The 19,068-nt window shown below is 51.8% G+C and overlaps 1 protein-coding gene across 1 annotated transcript; it reads right to left on the reverse strand.

Annotated features, from left to right (window-relative positions):
- Nucleotides 1-107: 107 nt before the first annotated feature.
- On the reverse strand, nt 108-18,813 carry LOC137541085 (pyruvate dehydrogenase E1 component subunit alpha, mitochondrial-like). The gene is made up of 2 exons (XM_068262224.1): nt 17,664-18,813; nt 108-259 (listed from the first exon to the last, which is right to left on the reverse strand). The coding sequence occupies exons 1-2, from the start codon at nt 18,745-18,747 to the stop codon at nt 108-110; spliced, it is 1,236 nt and encodes a 411-aa protein (XP_068118325.1). The 5' UTR covers nt 18,748-18,813.
- Between the last annotated feature and the right edge of the window lie 255 nt (nt 18,814-19,068).

Raw genomic sequence — 19,068 nt, forward strand, 5'->3', positions numbered from 1 at the left:
TAAACCCGGGCCTGCATGCATGGAGGGTGGAGTCTAGAGTGCCAGGACATCTGTGCCTATAGGCTCCTGTGATGTAAATCCGGGCCTGCATGCATGGAGGGTGGAGTCTAGAGTGCCAGGACATCTGTGCCTATAGGCTCCTGCAGAGTAAATCCGGGCCTGGAAGAGGACCCATATCCCCTCCAGGTCAGATAATGTATAATGCTCCACTGCTGCTCCTCTACATGCAGGACCACCCCTTTAGCTCCCAGTCCCAACCCTGGAAAGTATGAAAGTGATATGACTGTATAAGAGAGTTGGGGCGGGAATAAGGCTTGGTTCATAGTAGAACCAGATCTCCAGAGCGGCCAGTGCAGGATGTCCTCCGATGGTCCTTTATGGTCCTGAGCACACATTGGGAGATGCATCCACTTGTCCAGAAAAGTCACACAGGTCCCTGATCGCTACAATTCCAGCAAATCTATTGCAATCTGACATGTGTGGATGGATCCTATTGGTGACATCTGCAGACATCTGGGTTTTCCTGTTGGTTCCAAACCTGCAAAACAGACCAAAAAATTTCTTTTTGTGTGTTTTAATATAAACCGAGCCTAAACGGTGCCTCGGGAGCATACAAGTAAAAAAAGTGCCTGGAAAAAAGGGCACAGGGGATTGCTGCTAGAAAAATATAGCTAAACTTAGCGATATTCTACTACTGTGTTTTGATAGTAAAATATTGGTTATATCTGTATTTTACTATGGCTAAACCTAACCCTACTCTCACACAAAACCCTTATCTGGTGGTGCCTAACCCAAAGACCCCCCCCCCCCATGGTGCCTAACCCCAAGACCCCCTGGTGGTGCCTAACCCTGAGACCTCCCCATGGTGGTGCCTAACCCTAACCCCCATGGTGGTGTCTAACCCCAAGACCTCCCCATGGTGGTGTCTAACCCTAAGACCTTCTGCTGGTGCCTAACCCTAAGACCCCCCCCCCTGGTGGTGCCTAACCCTGAGACCTCCCCAGTGGTGTTTAACCCTAAGACCCCCTGTTGGTGCCAAACCCTAAGACCCCCCTGGTGGTGCCTAACCCTGAGACCTCCCCATGGTGGTGCCTAACCCTAACCCCTCGGTGGTGTCTAACCCCAAGACCTCCCCATGGTGGTGTCTAACCCTAAGACCCCCCCATGGTGGTGCCTAACCCTGAGACCTCCCCAGTGGTGTCTAACCCTAAGACCTCCCCAGTGGTGGTGCCTAACCCTAACCCCCCCCCCCCGGTGGTGTCTAACCCCAAGACCTCCCCATGGTAGTGTCTAACCCTAAGACCCCCTGGTGGTGCCTAACCCTAAGACCCCCCCCCCCCCCTGGTGGTGCCTAACACTGAGACCTCCCCAGTGGTGTCTAACCCTAAGACCTCCTCAGTGGTGGTGCCTAACCTTAACCCGCCCGGTGGTGTCTAACCCCAAGACCTCCCCATGGTAGTGTCTAACACTAAGACCCCCTGGTGGTGCCTAACCCTAAGACCCCCCCCTGGTGGTGCCTAACCCTGAGACCTCCCCAGTGGTGTCTAACCCTAAGACCTCCCCAGTGGTGGTGCATAACCCTTACCCCTCCGGTGGTGTCTAACCCTGAGACCCCCTGGTGGTGTCTAACCCTAAGACCCACCCCCCGGTGGTGTCTAACCCCAAGACCTCCCCAGTGGTGCCTAACCCTAAATCCCCCCGCTGGTGCCTAACCCTAAGACTCCCTCCTGGTGGTGCCTAAACATAAACACCCCCTGGTGGTGGCTAACCCTGAATCTCCCTTCTAAAGCTAACTTGCCTTCTGCAAAGCCACTATATGTGGCAATGAAGATACATTTTGGCGCCTGATTAGCTTGCGCCTGTCTGCGGAAATGCTTCCCTCTTGCCGCTAATCGGGCCCCTCCAGGCACCGAAATTTACCTTCATGGCCAATATCGCGGCTATTCTTAAAGCCGCGATTTGCATCAAAGAAGGTAAGGCTGCACGCCCAAATTTCCCTGTCAAGCTACAAAATGCAGCTTTTATTACAGGCACCTATGGCACGGTTTTTACCGGGAGAGCTCCTGCATCCTTTTTTCCTGCTTTGGCCTCAGTATAAGAAGTGGGTTTCTCCAAAAGGCAAAACTCTCCAAGCTCTGGGGCCAGAAGCCTCTCATCGTGGAGACTGGAGACCACCTTGTTAGGCCTATGAGCAGAAGAGGGCACTCGGCCACCACGCAATGGGAGGTTCAATAGCAGCATTTATCGGCGACTGAAGAGGTCAGTGCTGAATGAGAAGTTACAAAGTACAAATTTGCCCCCATTGCTGGTTGTCACACGTCCCCGCTATCGTAGCCTTTAATGGCCCAGCGCATTAGTCAAGCACGCTTTTCTATTACATAAACTTTGAAGGCCTCTTTATCAAGCGTTGTACAAACAACCTCCATTACACGAGGATCCGAGCGTGTCAGGCTGCCCGTTTTTGTTCCTTGCCTCTAATTAAATGAGAGCTAATTAGTTATGGATTTCTGCAACCGTTTATTAATGAGTCCCAGGCAGACACTGGCTTAGTTTTATCGCTGGGCTATTTTTGTCTCGGGAGGTGCCAGGCACAGCGGTGGATGAGATACCATTCACTGGGTGACGCCTTATCTCGCCTGTCATGTGACCTGCGTGCAGTAATTAATTTTCGCATATCGCTTTTATATCCGGTGTGAAGGATTTTTGTGGTGTGACAGGAGAAGGCAGGTGTGTGAATGTTCTTATGCCTGCATTGTACTTCCAAAGACACAAGACCAATGTCCCCCAAGAGAGTAGCAAGGGATTATTTATAGTATTAGTACTATGTATTTATATAACTCTGATATCTTCCTCAGCACATTACAGAGTACATAGTCATGTCACTGACTGTCCTCAGAGGAGCTCACACTCTAATCCTACCATAGTCATAGTGTAATGTCCTACCATATTATTATTATGTATTTATATAGCACTGACATCTTCTGCAGCACATTACAGAGTACATAGTCATGTCACTGACTGTCCTCAGAGGAGCTCACACTCTAATCCTACCATAGTCATAGTCTAATGTCTTACCATATTATTATTATGTATTTATACAGCACAGACAACTTCTGCAGCACATTACAGAGTACATAGTCATGTCACTGACTGTCCTCAGAGGAGCTCACACTCTAATCCTACCATAGTCATAGTCTAATGTCTTACCATATTATTATTATGTATTTATACAGCACAGACAACTTCTGCAGCACATTACAGAGTACATAGTCATGTCACTGACTGTCCCCAGAGGAGCTCACACTCTAATCCTACCATAGTCATAGTCTAATGTCCTACCATATTATTATGTGTTTATATAGCACTGACATCTTCTGCAGCACATTACAGAGTACATAGTCATGTCACTGACTGTCCTCAGAGGAGCTCACAATCTAATCCTACCATAGTCCTAGTCTAATGTCCTACCATATTATTATTATGTATTTATATAGAACTGACATCTCCTGCAGCACATTACAGAGTACATAGTCATGTCACTGACTGTCCTCAGAGCAGCTCACACTCTAATCCTACCATAGTCATAGTATAATGTCCTATCATATTATTATGTATTTATATAGCGCTGGCACCTTCTGCAGCACATTACAGAGTACATAGTCATGTCACTGACTGTCCTCAGAGCAGCTCACACTCTAATCCTACCATAGTCCTAGTCTAATGTCCTACCATATTATTATTATGTATTTATATAGCACTGACATCTCCTGCAGCACTTTACAGAGTACATAGTCATGTCACTGACTGTCCTCAGAGGAGCTCACAATCTAATCCTACCATAGTCATAGTCTAATGTCCTACCATATTATTATTATGTATTTATATAGCACTGACATCTTCTGCAGCACATTACAGAGTACATAGTCATGTCACTGACTGTCCTCAGAGGAGCTCACACTCTAATCCTACCATAGTCATAGTCTAATGTCCTACCATATTATTATTATGTATTTATATAGCACTGACATCTTCTGCAGCACATTACAGAGTACATAGTCATGTCACTGACTGTCCTCAGAGGAGCTCACACTCTAATCCTACCATAGTCATAGTGTAATGTCCTACCATATTATTATTATGTATTTATATAGCACTGACATCTCCTGCAGCACATTACAGAGTACATAGTCATGTCACTGACTGTTCTCTTAGGAGCTCACACTCTAATCCTACCATAGTCATAGTCTAATGTCTTACCATATTATTATTATGTATTTATATAGCACTGACATCTCCTGCAGCACATTACAGAGTACATAGTCATGTCACTGACTGTCCTCAGAGGAGCTCACAATCTAATCCTACCATAGTCATAGTCTAATGTCCTACCATATTATTATTATGTATTTATATAGCACTGACATCTCCTGCAGCACATTACAGAGTACATAGTCATGTCACTGACTGTCCTCAGAGGAGCTCACACTCTAATCCTACCATAGTCATGGTCTAATGTCCTACCATATTATTATTATGTATTTATATAGCACTGACATCTCCTGCAGCACATAACAGAGTACATATAATTAGTGTCAAAGTATATCCTTAACCCTCTGGGGGCTAATCCCGAGCTGAGCTCGGGGTAAGCCGCCACAGAGGATTTCTCAGGCCCTGGTGGGCCGATTTGCATAATTTTTTTTTTGTTGCACGCAGCTAGCACTTTGCTAGCTGCGTGTATATACCGATCGCCGCCGCTCCGCGCTGATTCGCCGCTACCCGCCGCGCTGCGCCGCTCCCCCCCCAAGACCCCGTGCGCAGCCTGGCCAATCAGTGCCAGGCAGCGCTGAGGGGTGGATCGAGACTCCCTCTGACGTCACGACGTCGTTGACATCATCCCGATCGTCGCCATGGCGACGGGGGAAGCCAAACAGGAAATCCCGTTCTGAACGGGATTTCCTGTTTGCTTTGATTGCCGGAGGCGATCGGAGGGGGTGGGGGGATGCCGATGCACAGCGGCTATGATGTAGCGAGCCCTGGGCTCGCTACATGATTTAAAAATAAAAAAAATTAAAAAATAGTGCTGCGCCACCTCCTGGGCGATATAATTGAAACCCCCAGGAGGTTAAAGGGAACCAGAGACGTTGGGAGGAAAGGTTTTATACATACCTGGGGCTTCCTCCAGCCCCATAAGCCTGGATCGCTCCCACACCGCCGTCCTCCGCTTCCTCTGTCCGCCGGTACTGGGTCCCGTTACTTCCGCCAGTCGGCAGGCAGACGCGACCAATATTCCGCATCACAAGGGCTCCCTCCTTAGCCTTACGCGTGCCATGCGTAAGGCTAAGGAGGGAGCCCCTGTTCATACGGAAAATTGGCCGCGTCCGCCGGAAGTGACGGGACCCGGTACCGCCGATAGAGGAAGCGGAGGACGGCGGTGTGGGGGCGATTCAGGCTTATGGGGCAGGAGGAAGCCCCAAGTATGTATAAAAGCTTTCTCTATTTTTTACATAGCTTCCTCTCTGGTTCCCTTTAAATGACTTTCCTAAATTGCTACTCGAGTTCCATTTCTCCTTTTGCTAGACTCCAGTGGTGCTCAGCAGAGCTCGAATATTCGAGTAGCTCGAATATTCGAGCTCTTTTTCAGCTATTCGAGCTCGGTATTCGAGCTCCGAATAGCTGGAGCTATTCGAATGGGTTATTCGAGTACACTCGAATAGCCCATTCACTATTCGCGCTATTCAAGCTAACAGCGCTATTCGAGCTCGAATACCGAGCTCGAATAGCGTCATAGCCCAGATTGATGTCCTTAGAGCCAATCAGAGGGCTCCCAGGCCCTCTGACGGCGGCCAATCACTGAGGGGGACCCTGGCCAGCCCCTACCCTATAAATAGCGGCCGCCATGTTCCGTTTCTCCATCCTTGCCCGACTTTGCACAGAGAGAGATTTGCTCCTTTGTGCGTTGGCTTAGCAAGAGCTTTATTGTGGTCATTTACCTAGCGTTTTTGCTCACATACACCTCCTATATACACCTATATTGTTGTTAGTTAGATAGACATTGTATTTTAGTTAGTAGCTTTTGTGTTACATAGAGAGAGACTCAGACAGCTGCTGCAGGCTTACAGCTTTAGGCCTCAGGGCCTTGCCTGTGTGGGCAGCTGTTCTCTCCTGTCCTCTGTTTATTTCTCATCTATACCAGTATTTCTGCTGTCCTTTAGTACTGATTGATTGTATTTTGTATTGTAGTTATATACTGTAACTGTACTAGGACACTCACTCAGTCACTGTTCATAGACTACTAGCTCCTGCGTGTGCGTGCACTCACTGTCTGTGTACTGTACACACACTCTATTTCCTTCTGAATAGTTATATACTGTAACTGTACTAGGACACTCACTCACTGACACTGTTCATAGGCTACTAGCTCCTGTGTGTGCGTGCACTCACTGTCTGTGTACTGTAGTGTACACACACTCTATTTCCTTCTGAATAGTTATATACTGTAACTGTACTAGGACACTCACTCACTGACACTGTTCATAGGCTACTAGCTCCTGCGTGTGCGTGCACTCACTGTCTGTGTACTGTAGTGTACACACACACTATTTCCTTCTGAATAGTTATATACTGTAACTGTACTAGGACACTCACTGTCACTGTTCATAGGCTACTAGCTCCTGCGTGTGCGTGCACTCACTGTCTGTGTACTGTACACACACTCTATTTCCTTCTGAATAGTTATATACTGTAACTGTACTAGGACACTCACTGTCACTGTTCATAGGCTACTAGCTCCTGTGTGTGCGTGCACTCACTGTCTGTGTACTGTAGTGTACACACACTCTATTTCCTTCTGAATAGTTATATACTGTAACTGTACTAGGACACTCACTCACTGACACTGTTCATAGGCTACTAGCTCCTGCGTGTGCGTGCACTCACTGTCTGTGTACTGTAGTGTACACACACACTATTTCCTTCTGAATAGTTATATACTGTAACTGTACTAGGACACTCACTGTCACTGTTCATAGGCTACTAGCTCCTGCGTGTGCGTGCACTCACTGTCTGTGTACTGTACACACACTCTATTTCCTTCTGATTACTGATTGATTATTGTAATTTCTGGTTGTACTTACTGTACTAGTAGGGACACTCAGTCACTGTTCATAGGCTAGCTCCTGCGTGTGCGTGCACTCACTCACTGTCTGTGTACACACACTCTATTTCCTTGTGATTATTACTACTGATTATTGTAACTTCTAGTTGTACTTACTGACTCTGTTACTACTTACTTACTGTACTAGACACTCACTCAGTCACCTCGCCCACCAACCCACTCCATTAAAGTACCCCACTTTTCACCCGCCCTTTTAAAAAACTTTTGTCTTTACGCCCAAAACATCAAAGATGTCTGGAAGTGGCAGCCAGCGCGGTTTGGGCAAGGGGAAGGGCAGCAAGGGAATCAGGAGGAAAGGGAGCAGCATTGTGGCAAGCCGCGGGCGCGGCCACGCCACCATGCACAGTTCCACAGCAGCAGCAGCGTCAGTGGCTAACATTCCTCCTATAGCCACTGGCCGTGGACGCCTTGGGCGCCGCCCAGCAGGAGCATCTGCAACTCACGCTGCAGAGACACAGCTGCAGCAGCGTGTAGCACCTGCTCCGATTTTCCTCCAGCCGGGTCGGAAACGTCCCATTGAGGAAAAGGATGCAGACACTGTGGTGCAACTGATGACGGAGGATGAGCAGCCCGCCATCAGCTCTGCATCCGAGGCCTCCACCCTCACCACCACCACCCCTGTTCGCAGCAGCCGCCCAGCAGGGCCTGGGGAGGAGGCCAGTTCACCGTCAGTCGCCGACCTGTCACTCAGCACTCTTTTGACCCCAGGCATGATGAATCAATTGTCTGCTGTTGTTGGCGATTTGGAGGAGGAGATGCTGATGGGCACTTTGGGGGATGAGGGATTGGACAGCAAGACTGTGGCGACAGTCAAGCAGCCCATCCATGCATCAGGAGAGGAGTTTGGGGGGTCATCATCCCAGCAGGACATGTTTCAGGAGGGGGAGGATGATGATGACACGGTGACAGACAGAGATTGGGTGCCACCAGCTCCAGGGGATGTCTTTATCAGCAGCTCTGAGGGGGAGGAGGAGGATGCGCTTGTGGGCCTTGCAAGGAGGCGCATCAATGCAAGCATTGGCAGCAGTAAGCAGGTCCCCCAGCCTGCTGGTGTCTCAGGCTCAGCAGCAGCAGCAGCAGCAGCATCTGCCAGTACCACCACCAGCCGCACCCAAGCCCCCCCCCCCCCCAACCACCACAGGGAGACAGGCAGCAGCGGTTCCATGCCGTAGGGGGTTCTTTTTGTCACCAATCTGGCGCTTTTTCACCATGCCCACAGTGTACAGCAAGTACGCCACTTGCAACCACTGTCAGCGGAAGTTGAGCAGAGGTGCAGACCCCTTAAAGTTCAGCACCAGCTCGCTCATCAACCACCTTGCTGCGAAACATTTCCACCAGCATGAGGAGTTCCAGAGGCTGAAGGCATCTGGTGCTGGCAATGGCACCACACCCATCACTGCACAGCCTTCAGCAGCAGCAGCAACAGCAGCCACCCGCCCTCCTGCTCCTCCAGCAGCACCAGCAGGAGTGCGGAAACGCACTGCTCCTCCCCCCTCTGCAACTCCTGCCGCCGACACTGAGGCCTGTTCTGGCAGCCAGTCCTCAGTGGCCTCCTCTGCTGTGTCTGCTGATTCCCGTGCCAGCAAAAGGCCACGCCAGAGCCTTTTGAGCGAGTCCTTCCAGGGGGTGGTTAGGGCTCTGCCTCCCAGCAGCCGTCGCGTGCGGCAGCTGAACGGCTTGCTGGCACGGGCCATGTGCTCCCAACTCCTGCCGTACACGCTCGTGCAGGAGGGGAGCGACATTCGTGCGCTGCTTGCTTGCGCAGCCCCAGACTGGCAGCTCCCCAGCAGACACTTCTTCGCCCGCAAGGCCATTCCTGCACTGCACCGCTTTGTGATGGCCAATGTGGAGCGAGGGCTGGAGCACGCGGTTGGTGAAAGGGTCCACGTCACCATGGACTCCTGGAGCAGCCGCTTCGGGACAGGCCGCTACCTGTCCTTCACTGTCCACTGGGTCAGCTTGGTGGAAGGGGGTGAGGATGGGAGAGCAGCAGCGGGCACAGCAGCAGCAGCAACACAGTGGGTGGTGCCACCCCGCAGGGTCGGGGGAACTGCAGCAGGTTCCTCCGATCCTCTGCCATCCTCCGGCACACCTGGCCAAACCCCCCGCCTCAGCAGCAGCGTGAAGGCCCGCCACTGCCAAGCGCTGCTGCACTTGGTCAGCCTTGGGAAGACCAAGCTGACGGCAACCCATGTGTTGGCCAAACTCCAGGAGCAGGAGAGGATTTGGCTGACCCCCAGAGGCCTCAGAGTCGGAGAGGTGGTGGCCGACAATGGGGCCAATCTGGTTGCCGCAATAGACAGGGGAAACCTGACCCACATCCCCTGTCTTGCCCACGTGCTGAACCTGGTGGTGCAGAAGTTCCTGCGCACCTACCAGGGGATGGGCGAACTGCTGGAAACGGCAAGGAATGTTGTGCGTCACTTCCGGCGCTCGGCTGCAGCCTGTGCGAGCCTGGAAGACGTGCAAAAGGAGCTGGATCTGCCACGCCATCGGCTGATCCTTGACGTTCCGACTCGCTGGAACTCCACCCTGGCGATGTTGGAGCGTCTGGTTGAACAGAGGCACGCTGTCAACCAGTACCTTGCCCTGGCCACTGTTTCCGCAGCTCAGAGAAGGGACAAGACCAGCAACATCCCGTCCATCGTCCCCGATAATGACTGGAGGCACATGCAGCAGGTGTGCTTAGTGCTGGCTCCCTTCCTGCAGGCCACAAACATGGTGAGCAGGGACCATGCTATGGTCTGCGAGTGGGTGCCCCTGGTTTCTCTGCTGAACAGGGCCCTCGATGCTTTGCTGGAACAGGGAGCGGCAGCCTTGGACCAGCAGGAGCGGCAACCAGCTGCGCAGTCCACCTCTGAGGGGGAGGAGGAGGAGGACTTGGTGGAGGTCCCTGACCTGGCTGCTGATGAGGGGGATCAGCACAGCGCAGCTGAGTTGGTGCGGGGGTGGAGAGAGGATGAGGCGGCAGAGGAGGAGGATGAGGACAGCACTGACGTCGATGTGCCAGCAGACGTGGTCCGCCTCTTCCCAATGGCAGCGCACATGCTGACGTGCCTGCGCAGGGACCCCAGGGTGATCCAGATGAAGCAGAGGGAGGACATCTGGATCAGCATGATGTTGGACCCACGCCTCAAGGGGAAGTTGAGCCAGTTCCTGCCGCCTGCAGGAGGAGACCCAGCGCAACAAATAAGGAGCTTGCAGCAGGCCCTTGTTGAGCGCTTGGAGGAAGCCTTCCCCCAGCCTTCCACCCCCACTGTCCAGCAGCCAGCACAGAGGCAGCAGCAGGTGCCTGCATCCAGCAGCAGCAAGCGCCCCACAGACCTGCTGTCTCTCAGCCACGAGCTCTACAGGACTGTAGAGGCTCCGGCAGCAGTGACTAGAGAGGAGATGCATGCAGCAGCATCCTCCTCCGGTCACAGCCAGCGCCTGACCCGCATGGTGGCTGACTACATGGGGTCATACAGCGGGCTTGACAGCGATGCCCCTGTTGATCCCATGGAGTATTGGGTCAAGCGCATGGAGATCTGGAGCGAGCTGGCGCAGTACGCCCTGGAAGTGCTGTCCTGCCCCCCTTCCAGCGTGCTGTCCGAGCGCTGCTTCAGTGCAGCTGGTGGCGTGGTCACCGAGAAACGCTCACGTCTGTCTCACAAGTCTGTGGACAGACTGACGTTTCTCAAGATGAACCAGGCGTGGGTGGAAGGCGAGTTCCTGGCCCCTGTTGTCGGCGAGAGGGGGACATGAACTGGCTGCCGGAACCATCGTTAATGTGCCTTACCACCCTTTACCACCTCCTGGCTCCTGCTCACTAAGCCAGCCTGGTTCACTTTGACTATTACGTCGCCTGCAGCCACACATTTTACACCTACAGTGGGCTGCTGTGTACTGCCCTTCTGCTGTCTGTCTGTGTTTCCCACTGTCAGGGTACACAGATTTACCTTCTGCTGCCACTCTGCCACCAGCTATTACTTCAAAAAATAGCTATATATTTGTGTAATTTGTTTTACAAACAAAACCAAAAAACCATAAAAAAAAAAAGGTTTAATTTTCCTGAGGTGCCCGGGTTGAAAACTGTGTTGTCCCAGTTGTGCATTGGACACAATGTGGGCTGCACGACCGCTGTCTGGGACCTCCTGTTGTGTTTATTTACGCCCTGGTATTACCGCTAGGTACCAGGGCTATTATGTCACGTTGCCTGCCTGCTAGTGGTGCTCAAATACCCCTTTTCAAAATTCGAGTTAGGTTGAATTCGAATAGTAAATTATTCGAGGTCAGTCGAATATTCGAGTCGAATAATTTTTACTATTCGATTCGACCTCGGAATTCGAGCTCACTATTCGAGTCGGTATTCGAGCTCATTATTCGAGCTGACTATTCGAAATAGCCTTAAATAGCTTCCAACACTTGTTTTGAGGGTGAATGATGCAAGAAACCTCTTTTTTTCCAAGTAACAACAGCAAGTGATTATGTGGGGATGTTCCTTTAAAAAAAAAAGTTGAAAAGAGAAGTTGTGTCCAGAAATTTGTTCAGTACTGTATATACTTCTTCTTCTTCTTCTTTATCTTCTATATCTTCTTCTTCTTCTTCTTCTATATCTTCTTCTTCTATATCTTCTTCTTCTATATCTTCTTCTATATCTTCTTCTTCTTTTATATTGTCTTCTTCTTCTTCTTCATCTTCTTCATCTTCTTCATCATCATCTTCTTCTTCTTCATCTTCTTTTTCTTCATCTTCTTCATCTTCTTCATCTTCTTCTTCATCTTCTTCATCTTCTTCTTCATCTTCTTCATCTTCATCTTCTTCTTCTTCATCTTCTTCATCTTCTTCATCTTCTTCTTCATCTTCTTCATCTTCTTCTTCATCTTCTTCATCTTCTTCATCTTCTTCATCTTCTTCTACTTCTTCATCTTCATCTTCTTCTTCTTCATCTTCTTCTTCTTCATCTTCTTCTTCTTCTTCATCTTCATCTTCTTCATCTTCTTCTTCTTCTTCATCTTTATCTTCTTCTTCTTCATCTTCTTCTTCTTCATCTTCTTCTTCTTCATCTTCTTCTTCTTCATCTTCTTCATCTTCTTCATCTTCATCTTCTTCATCTTCTTCTTCTTCATCTTCATCTTCTTCTCCTTCTCCTTCTTCTTCTTCTTCATCTTCTTCTTCTTCATCTTCTTCATCTTCTTCTATATCGTCTTCTTCTTCACTTATTTCTCTTTTCAAATTTTTTTTTTAAAGAAATGCAGCTATTTTTGAGCGTAACAAATAGCTGGTGGCGCACGCATGTTGGAAGCGCCATTGTATGTGCTCCCTGGCAGTGGAAACACACAGACAGCAGGAGGTAAATTCAGCAGCAGGAGGAGGAGGATGAGTGTGTGGCAGCAGGCAGTCAATGAGGCAGGCAGCGTGACATAATAGCCCTGGTACCTAGCGGTGATACCAGGGCTGTAAATAAACACAGCAGGCAGGAGGTCCCAGACAGCGGTCGTGCAGCCCACATTGTGTCCAATACACAACTGGGACAACACAGTTTTCAACCCGGGCACCTCAGAAAAATTAAACCTTTTTTTTGGGGGGGGGGGTTTTGTTTTGTTTTTACAACAAATTACACAGATATAGCTATTTTTTGACGTAATAGCTGGTGGCAGAGTGGCAGCAGAAGGTAAATCTGTGTACCCTGGCAGTGGGAAACACAGACAGACAGCAGCAGCAGCAGGAGGAATGGAGGAGTAATGTGAGCAGCTATTGTTTGACGTAATAGCTGGTGGCAGAGTGGCAGCAGAAGCTAATTCTGTGTACCCTGGCAGTGGGAAACACAGACAGACAGCAGCATCAGCAGGAGGAATGGAGGAGTAGTGTGAGTGTGGCAGCAGGTAGGCAGCGTGACTTAATAGCCCTGGTACCTAGCGGTGATACCAGGCCGTAAATGAACACAACAGGAGGTCCCAGACAGCGGTCGTGCAGCCCACATCGCGTCCAATACACAACTGGGACAACACAGTTTTCAACCCGGGCACCTCAGAAAAATTAAACCTTTTTTTTTTGTAATGGTTTTGTAGTTTTGGTTTTACAACCAATTACACAGATATAGCTATTTTTTGACGTAATAGCTGGTGGCAGAGTGGCAGCAGAAGGTAAATCTGTGTACCCTGGCGTTGGGAAACACAGACAGACAGCAGAAGGGCAGTACACAGCAGCCCACTGTAGGTGTAAAATGTGTGGCTGCAGGCGACGTAATAGTCAAAGTGAACCAGGCTGGCTTAGTGAGTAGGGATGGTCGGAATGCCCAATTCCGATTCCGCGGTAATTCCGCATTCCGTCATGTACCGATTACCGATTCCGCTTTCCGCTACCAATTTCCGCATTCCAAGGCGGAATTTCCGCCAGAAATCGCGGAAATTCCACCCGACTTTAACATCGATTTTCTCAAAAACTATAAGGTCTATTTGAAAACTTTTTTTTGCATCTTGCTCAGAATGTTCTGTTTAATAAACCCTGAAAATTTGGTGTTTCTAGGACTTACGGGGGCTTTTCTATTAACTGCTAAAGTCGGCGGATTTTTACTGTAATGTAAAATGCAGAAAATAGGCAGATGCATATTTTCTGCATTTTTCATTACAGTAAAAATCAGCCGACTTTAGCGGTTAATAGAAAAGCCCCCTTAAGTCCTAGAAACACCAACTTTTCAGCGTTTATTAAACAGAACCTTGTGAACAAGATGCAAAAAAAAGTTTTCAAAAAGACCTTATAGTTTTTGAGAAAATCGATGTTAAAGTTGGGTGGAATTTCCGCGATTTCCGGCGGAAATTTCCGTGATTTCCGGCGGAAATCCGCCTACGGCACTTACATTACCGATTTCCGCATTCCGATGCGGAATTGCAATTTCCGATCGGAATTTCGGAAATTGCATTTCCGCGGAATCTGAATGAGCATCCCTATTAGTGAGCAGGAGCCAGGAGGTGGTAAAGGGTGGTAAGGCACATTAACGATGGTTCTTAGCCAGTTCATGTCCCCCTCTCACCGACAACAGGGGCCAGGAACTCGCCTTCCACCCACGCCTGGTTCATCTTGAGAAACGTCAGTCTGTCCACAGACTTGTGAGACAGACGTGAGCGTTTCTCGGTGACCACACCACCAGCTGCACTGAAGCAGCGCTCGGACAGCACGCTGGAAGGGGGGCAGGACAGCACTTCCAGGGCGTACTGCGCCAGCTCGCTCCAGATCTCCAGGCGCTTGATCCAATACTCCATGGGATCAACAGGGGCATCGCTGTCAAGCCCGCTGTAGGACCCCATGTAGTCAGCCACCATGCGGGTCAGGCGCTGGCTGTGACCGGTGGAGGATGCTGCTGCATGCACCTCCTCTCTAGTCACTGCTGCCGGAGCCTCTACAGTCCTGTAGAGCTCGTGGCTGAGAGACAGCAGGTCTGTGGGGCGCTTGCTGCTGGATGCAGGCACCTGCTGCTGCCTCTGTGCTGGCTGCTGGACAGTGGGGGTGGAAGGCTGGGGGAAGGCTTCCTCCAAGCGCTCAACAAGGGCCTGCTGCAAGCTCCTTATTTGTTGCGCTGGGTCTCCTCCTGCAGGCGGCAGGAACTGGCTCAACTTCCCTTTGAGGCGTGGGTCCAACATCATGCTGATCCAGATGTCCTCCCTCTGCTTCATCTGGATCACCCTGGGGTCTCTGCGCAGGCACGTCAGCATGTGCGCTGCCATTGGGAAGAGGCGGGCCACGTCTGCTGGCACATCGACGGCAGTGCTGCTGTCCTCATCCTCCTCCTCTGCCTCGTCAGCCTCATCCTCTCTCCACCCCTGCACCAACTCAGCTGCACTGTGCTGCTCCCCCTCATCAGCAGCAAGGTCAGGGACCTCCACCAAGTCCTCCTCCTCCTCCCCCTCAGAGGTGGACTGTGCAGCTGCTTGCCACTCCTGCTGGTCCAAGGCTGCCGCTCCCTGTTCCAGCAAAGCATCGAGGGCCCTGTTCAGCAGGCAAACCAGGGGCACCCACTCGCAGACCATAGCATGGTCCCTGCTCACCATGTTAGTGGCCTGCAGAAAGGGAGCCAGCACTAAGCACACCTGCTGCATGTGCCTCCAGTCATCATCGGGGACGATGGATGGGATGTTGCTGGTCTTGTCCCTTCTCTGAGCGGCGGAAACAGTGGCCAGGGCAAGGTACTGTTTGACAGCGCGCTTCTGTTCAACCAGACGCTCCAACATCGCCAGGGTTGAGTTCCAGCGAGTCGGAACGTCAAGGATCAGCCGATGGCGTGGCAGATCCAGCTCCTTTTGCACGTCTTCCAGGCTCGCACAGGCTGCAGCCGAGCGCCGGAAGTGACGCACAACGTTCCTTGCCGTTTCCAGCAGTTCGCCCATCCCCTGGTAGGTGCGCAAGAACTTCTGCACCACCAGGTTCAGCACGTGGGCAAGACAGGGGATGTGGGTCAGGTTTCCCCTGTCTATTGCGGCAACCAGATTGGCCCCATTGTCGGCCACCACCTCTCCGACTCTGAGGCCTCTGGGGGTCAGCCAAATCCTCTCCTGCTCCTGGAGTTTGGCCAACACATGGGTTTGCCTTCAGCTTGGTCTTACCAAGGCTGACCAAGTGCAGCAGCGCTTGGCAGTGGCGGGCCTTCACGCTGCTGCTGAGGCGGGGGGTTTGGCCAGGTGTGCCGGAGGATGGCAGAGGATCGGAGGAACCTGCTGCAGTTCCCCTGACCCTGCGGGGTGGCACCACCCACTGTGTTGCTGCTGCTGCTGTGCCCGCTGCTGCTCTCCCATCCTCACCCCCTTCCACCAAGCTGACCCAGTGGACAGTGAAGGACAGGTAGCGGCCTGTCCCGAAGCGGCTGCTCCAGGAGTCCATGGTGACGTGGACCCTTTCACCAACCGCGTGCTCCAGCCCTCGCTCCACATTGGCCATCACAAAGCGGTGCAGTGCAGGAATGGCCTTGCGAGAGAAAAAGTGTCTGCTGGGGAGCTGCCAGTCTGGGGCTGCGCAAGCAAGCAGCGCACGAATGTCGCTCCCCTCCTGCACGAGCGTGTACGGCAGGAGTTGGGAGCACATGGCCCGTGCCAGCAAGCCGTTCAGCTGCCGCACGCGACGGCTGCTGGGAGGCAGAGCCCTAACCACCCCCTGGAAGGACTTGCTCAAAAGGCTCTGGCGTGGCCTTTTGCTGGCACGGGAATCAGCAGACACAGCGGAGGAGGCCACTGAGGACTGGCTGCCAGAACAGGCCTCAGTGTCGGCGGCAGGAGTTGCAGAGGGGGGAGGAGCAGTGCGTTTCCGCACTCCTGCTGGTGCTGCTGGAGGAGCAGGAGGGCGGGTGGCTGCTGTTGCTGCTGCTGCTGAAGGCTGTGCAGTGATGGGTGTGGTGCCACTGCCAGCACCAGATGCCTTCAGCCTCTGGAACTCCTCATGCTGGTGGAAATGTTTCGCAGCAAGGTGGTTGATGAGCGAGCTGGTGCTGAACTTTAAGGGGTCTGCACCTCTGCTCAACTTCCGCTGACAGTGGTTGCAAGTGGCGTACTTGCTGTACACAGTGGGCATGGTGAAATATCGCCATATTGGTGACAGAAACATCCCCCTACGGCATGGAAGCGCTGCTGCCTGTCTCCCTGTGGTGGTTGGGGGGGGGGGGCTTGGGTGCGGCTGGTGGTGGTACTGGCAGATGCTGCTGCTGCTGAGCCTGAGACACCAGCAGGCTGTGGGACCTGCCTACTGCTGCCAATGCTTGCAATGATGCGCCTCCTTGCAAGGCCCACAAGCGCATCCTCCTCAGAGCTGCTGAGGACGACATCCCCTGGAGGTGGTGGCACCCAGTCTCTGTCTGTCACCGGGTCATCATCCTCCTCCCCCTCCTGAAACATGTCCTGCTGGGATGATGACCCCCCAAACTCCTCTCCTGATGCATGGATGGGCTGCTTGACTGTCGCCACAGTCTTGCTGTCCAATCCCTCATCCCCCAAAGTGCCCATCAGCATCTCCTCCTCAAGATCGCCAACAACAGCAGACAATTTACTCATGATGCCTGGGGTCAAAAGACTGCTGAATGACAGGTCGCCAACTGACGGTGAACTGGCCTCCTCCCCAGGCCCTGCTGGGCGGCTGCTACGAACAGGGGTGGTGGTGGTGGTGGTGGTGGTGGTGAGGGTGGAGGCCTCGGATGCAGAGCTGATGGCGGGCTGCTCATCCTCCGTCATGAGTTGCACCACAGTGTCTGCATCCTTTTCCTCAATGGGACGTTTCCGACTCGGCTGGAGGAAAATGGGAGCAGGTGCTACACGCTGCTGCTGCTGTGTCTCTGCAGCGTGAGTTGCAGATGCTCCTGCTGGGCGGCGCCCAAGGCGTCTACGGCCAGTGGCTATGGGAGGAATGTTAGCCACTGACGCTGCTGCTGCTGCTGCGGAACTGTGCATGGTGGCGCGCCCGCGGCCGCGGCTTGCCACAATGCTGCTCCCTCTCCTCCTGATTCCCTTGCTGCCCTTCCCCTTGCCCAAACCGCGCTGGCTGCCACTTCCAGACATCTTCGATGTTTTGTTTCGTACCTCAACATCAATTTCCTTCAGCTCCTTCACACTGGCGAGGTTGTTGTTTACCATCCTGTCCTTTAGAAGGGTGATTGGGTCACTTTTACTCCTCACCTCCTGGATTTCTTCTCTTGTACGGTAACTCACACCAGGGTCACTCATACTGTGTCCATGGTAACGATAAGTCTGGAGTTCCATCAATATAGGGCCCTTCCCAGATCTGCAGTGGTCAGCAGCAAACTTGGTAGCTTCTCTGACACACAGAATATCCATGCCATCAACCCTCAGGCCTGGTATGTAGTCCCCACGCTTGTAGTAGTCTGTGCTGGCTGCAGCTCTCTCCACAGATGTGCCCATGCCGTATCGGTTGTTCTCACATAGAAAGATGCAAGGCAGTTTCCAGAGAGCGGCCATGTTGTATGTCTCAAATATCTGGCCCTGATTAGCAGCTCCATCACCATATAAGGCCACACAAATCTCATCCTTGCCAAAATATTTACAGGCCAAAGCTATGCCTGCGCCAAGGGGGACCTGAGCTCCAACAATGCTGTTTCCTCCATAGAAGTTACTGGCATACATGTGCATAGAACCACCTTTTCCCTTGGCACAGCCACCCTTTCTCCCCGTAAGCTCAGCTAGGATTTCCTTCACAGACACCCCCCGGGTGTAGGTGTAACCATGAGCTCGATATGCAGTGATCAGATGATCTGTGGGGTTTATGGCTGCTTCCAGACCAACACAGCACGCTTCCTGACCATCATAGAGATGACAGAACCCACGGAAGATCTTCTGCTTGTACAACTGATCCGATTTGAGCTCCATACGTCGGATGATCTGCATGGTCCTGTAGTACTGCAGGCCCTGCTCTCTGGTCAGAACAGCTGTCGTAGTCGGGGCCTCTTCCAGCTTGTGAACATCACATTTTTTAATGTCAAATGTTGCTTCTGTGGCAAAGTCAGCATAGTTGCGGGATGCCACCATAACACGGACAGCAGTTCCAGGCTTATGGGCCGCGCCCTGCAGCACACGGGACAGGAGGGACAGCATCTTTTGCATGGGCGGCCGGTCAGAAGAGGATCCGGGTCACTTTCCGATCTTCAATTCTACCTGCCTGACACAGACGACCTCCTTCGATGTTTTGGGCGTATAGACAAAAGTTTTTTAAAAGGGCGGGTGAAAAGTGGGGTACTTTAATGGAGTGGGTTGGTGGGTGAGGTGACTGAGTGAGTGTCCCTAGTACAGTAAGTAAGTAGTAACAGTCAGGAAGTACAACTAGCAGTTACAATAATCAGTAGTAATCACAAGTAAATTTAGTGTGTGTACACTACAGACAGTGAGTGCACGCACGCGCAAACACGCGCAGGAGCTAGCCTATGA

This window comes from Hyperolius riggenbachi, chromosome 12 (genome assembly GCF_040937935.1).
Source record: "Hyperolius riggenbachi isolate aHypRig1 chromosome 12, aHypRig1.pri, whole genome shotgun sequence".
Lineage (NCBI taxonomy): Eukaryota > Metazoa > Chordata > Amphibia > Anura > Hyperoliidae > Hyperolius > Hyperolius riggenbachi.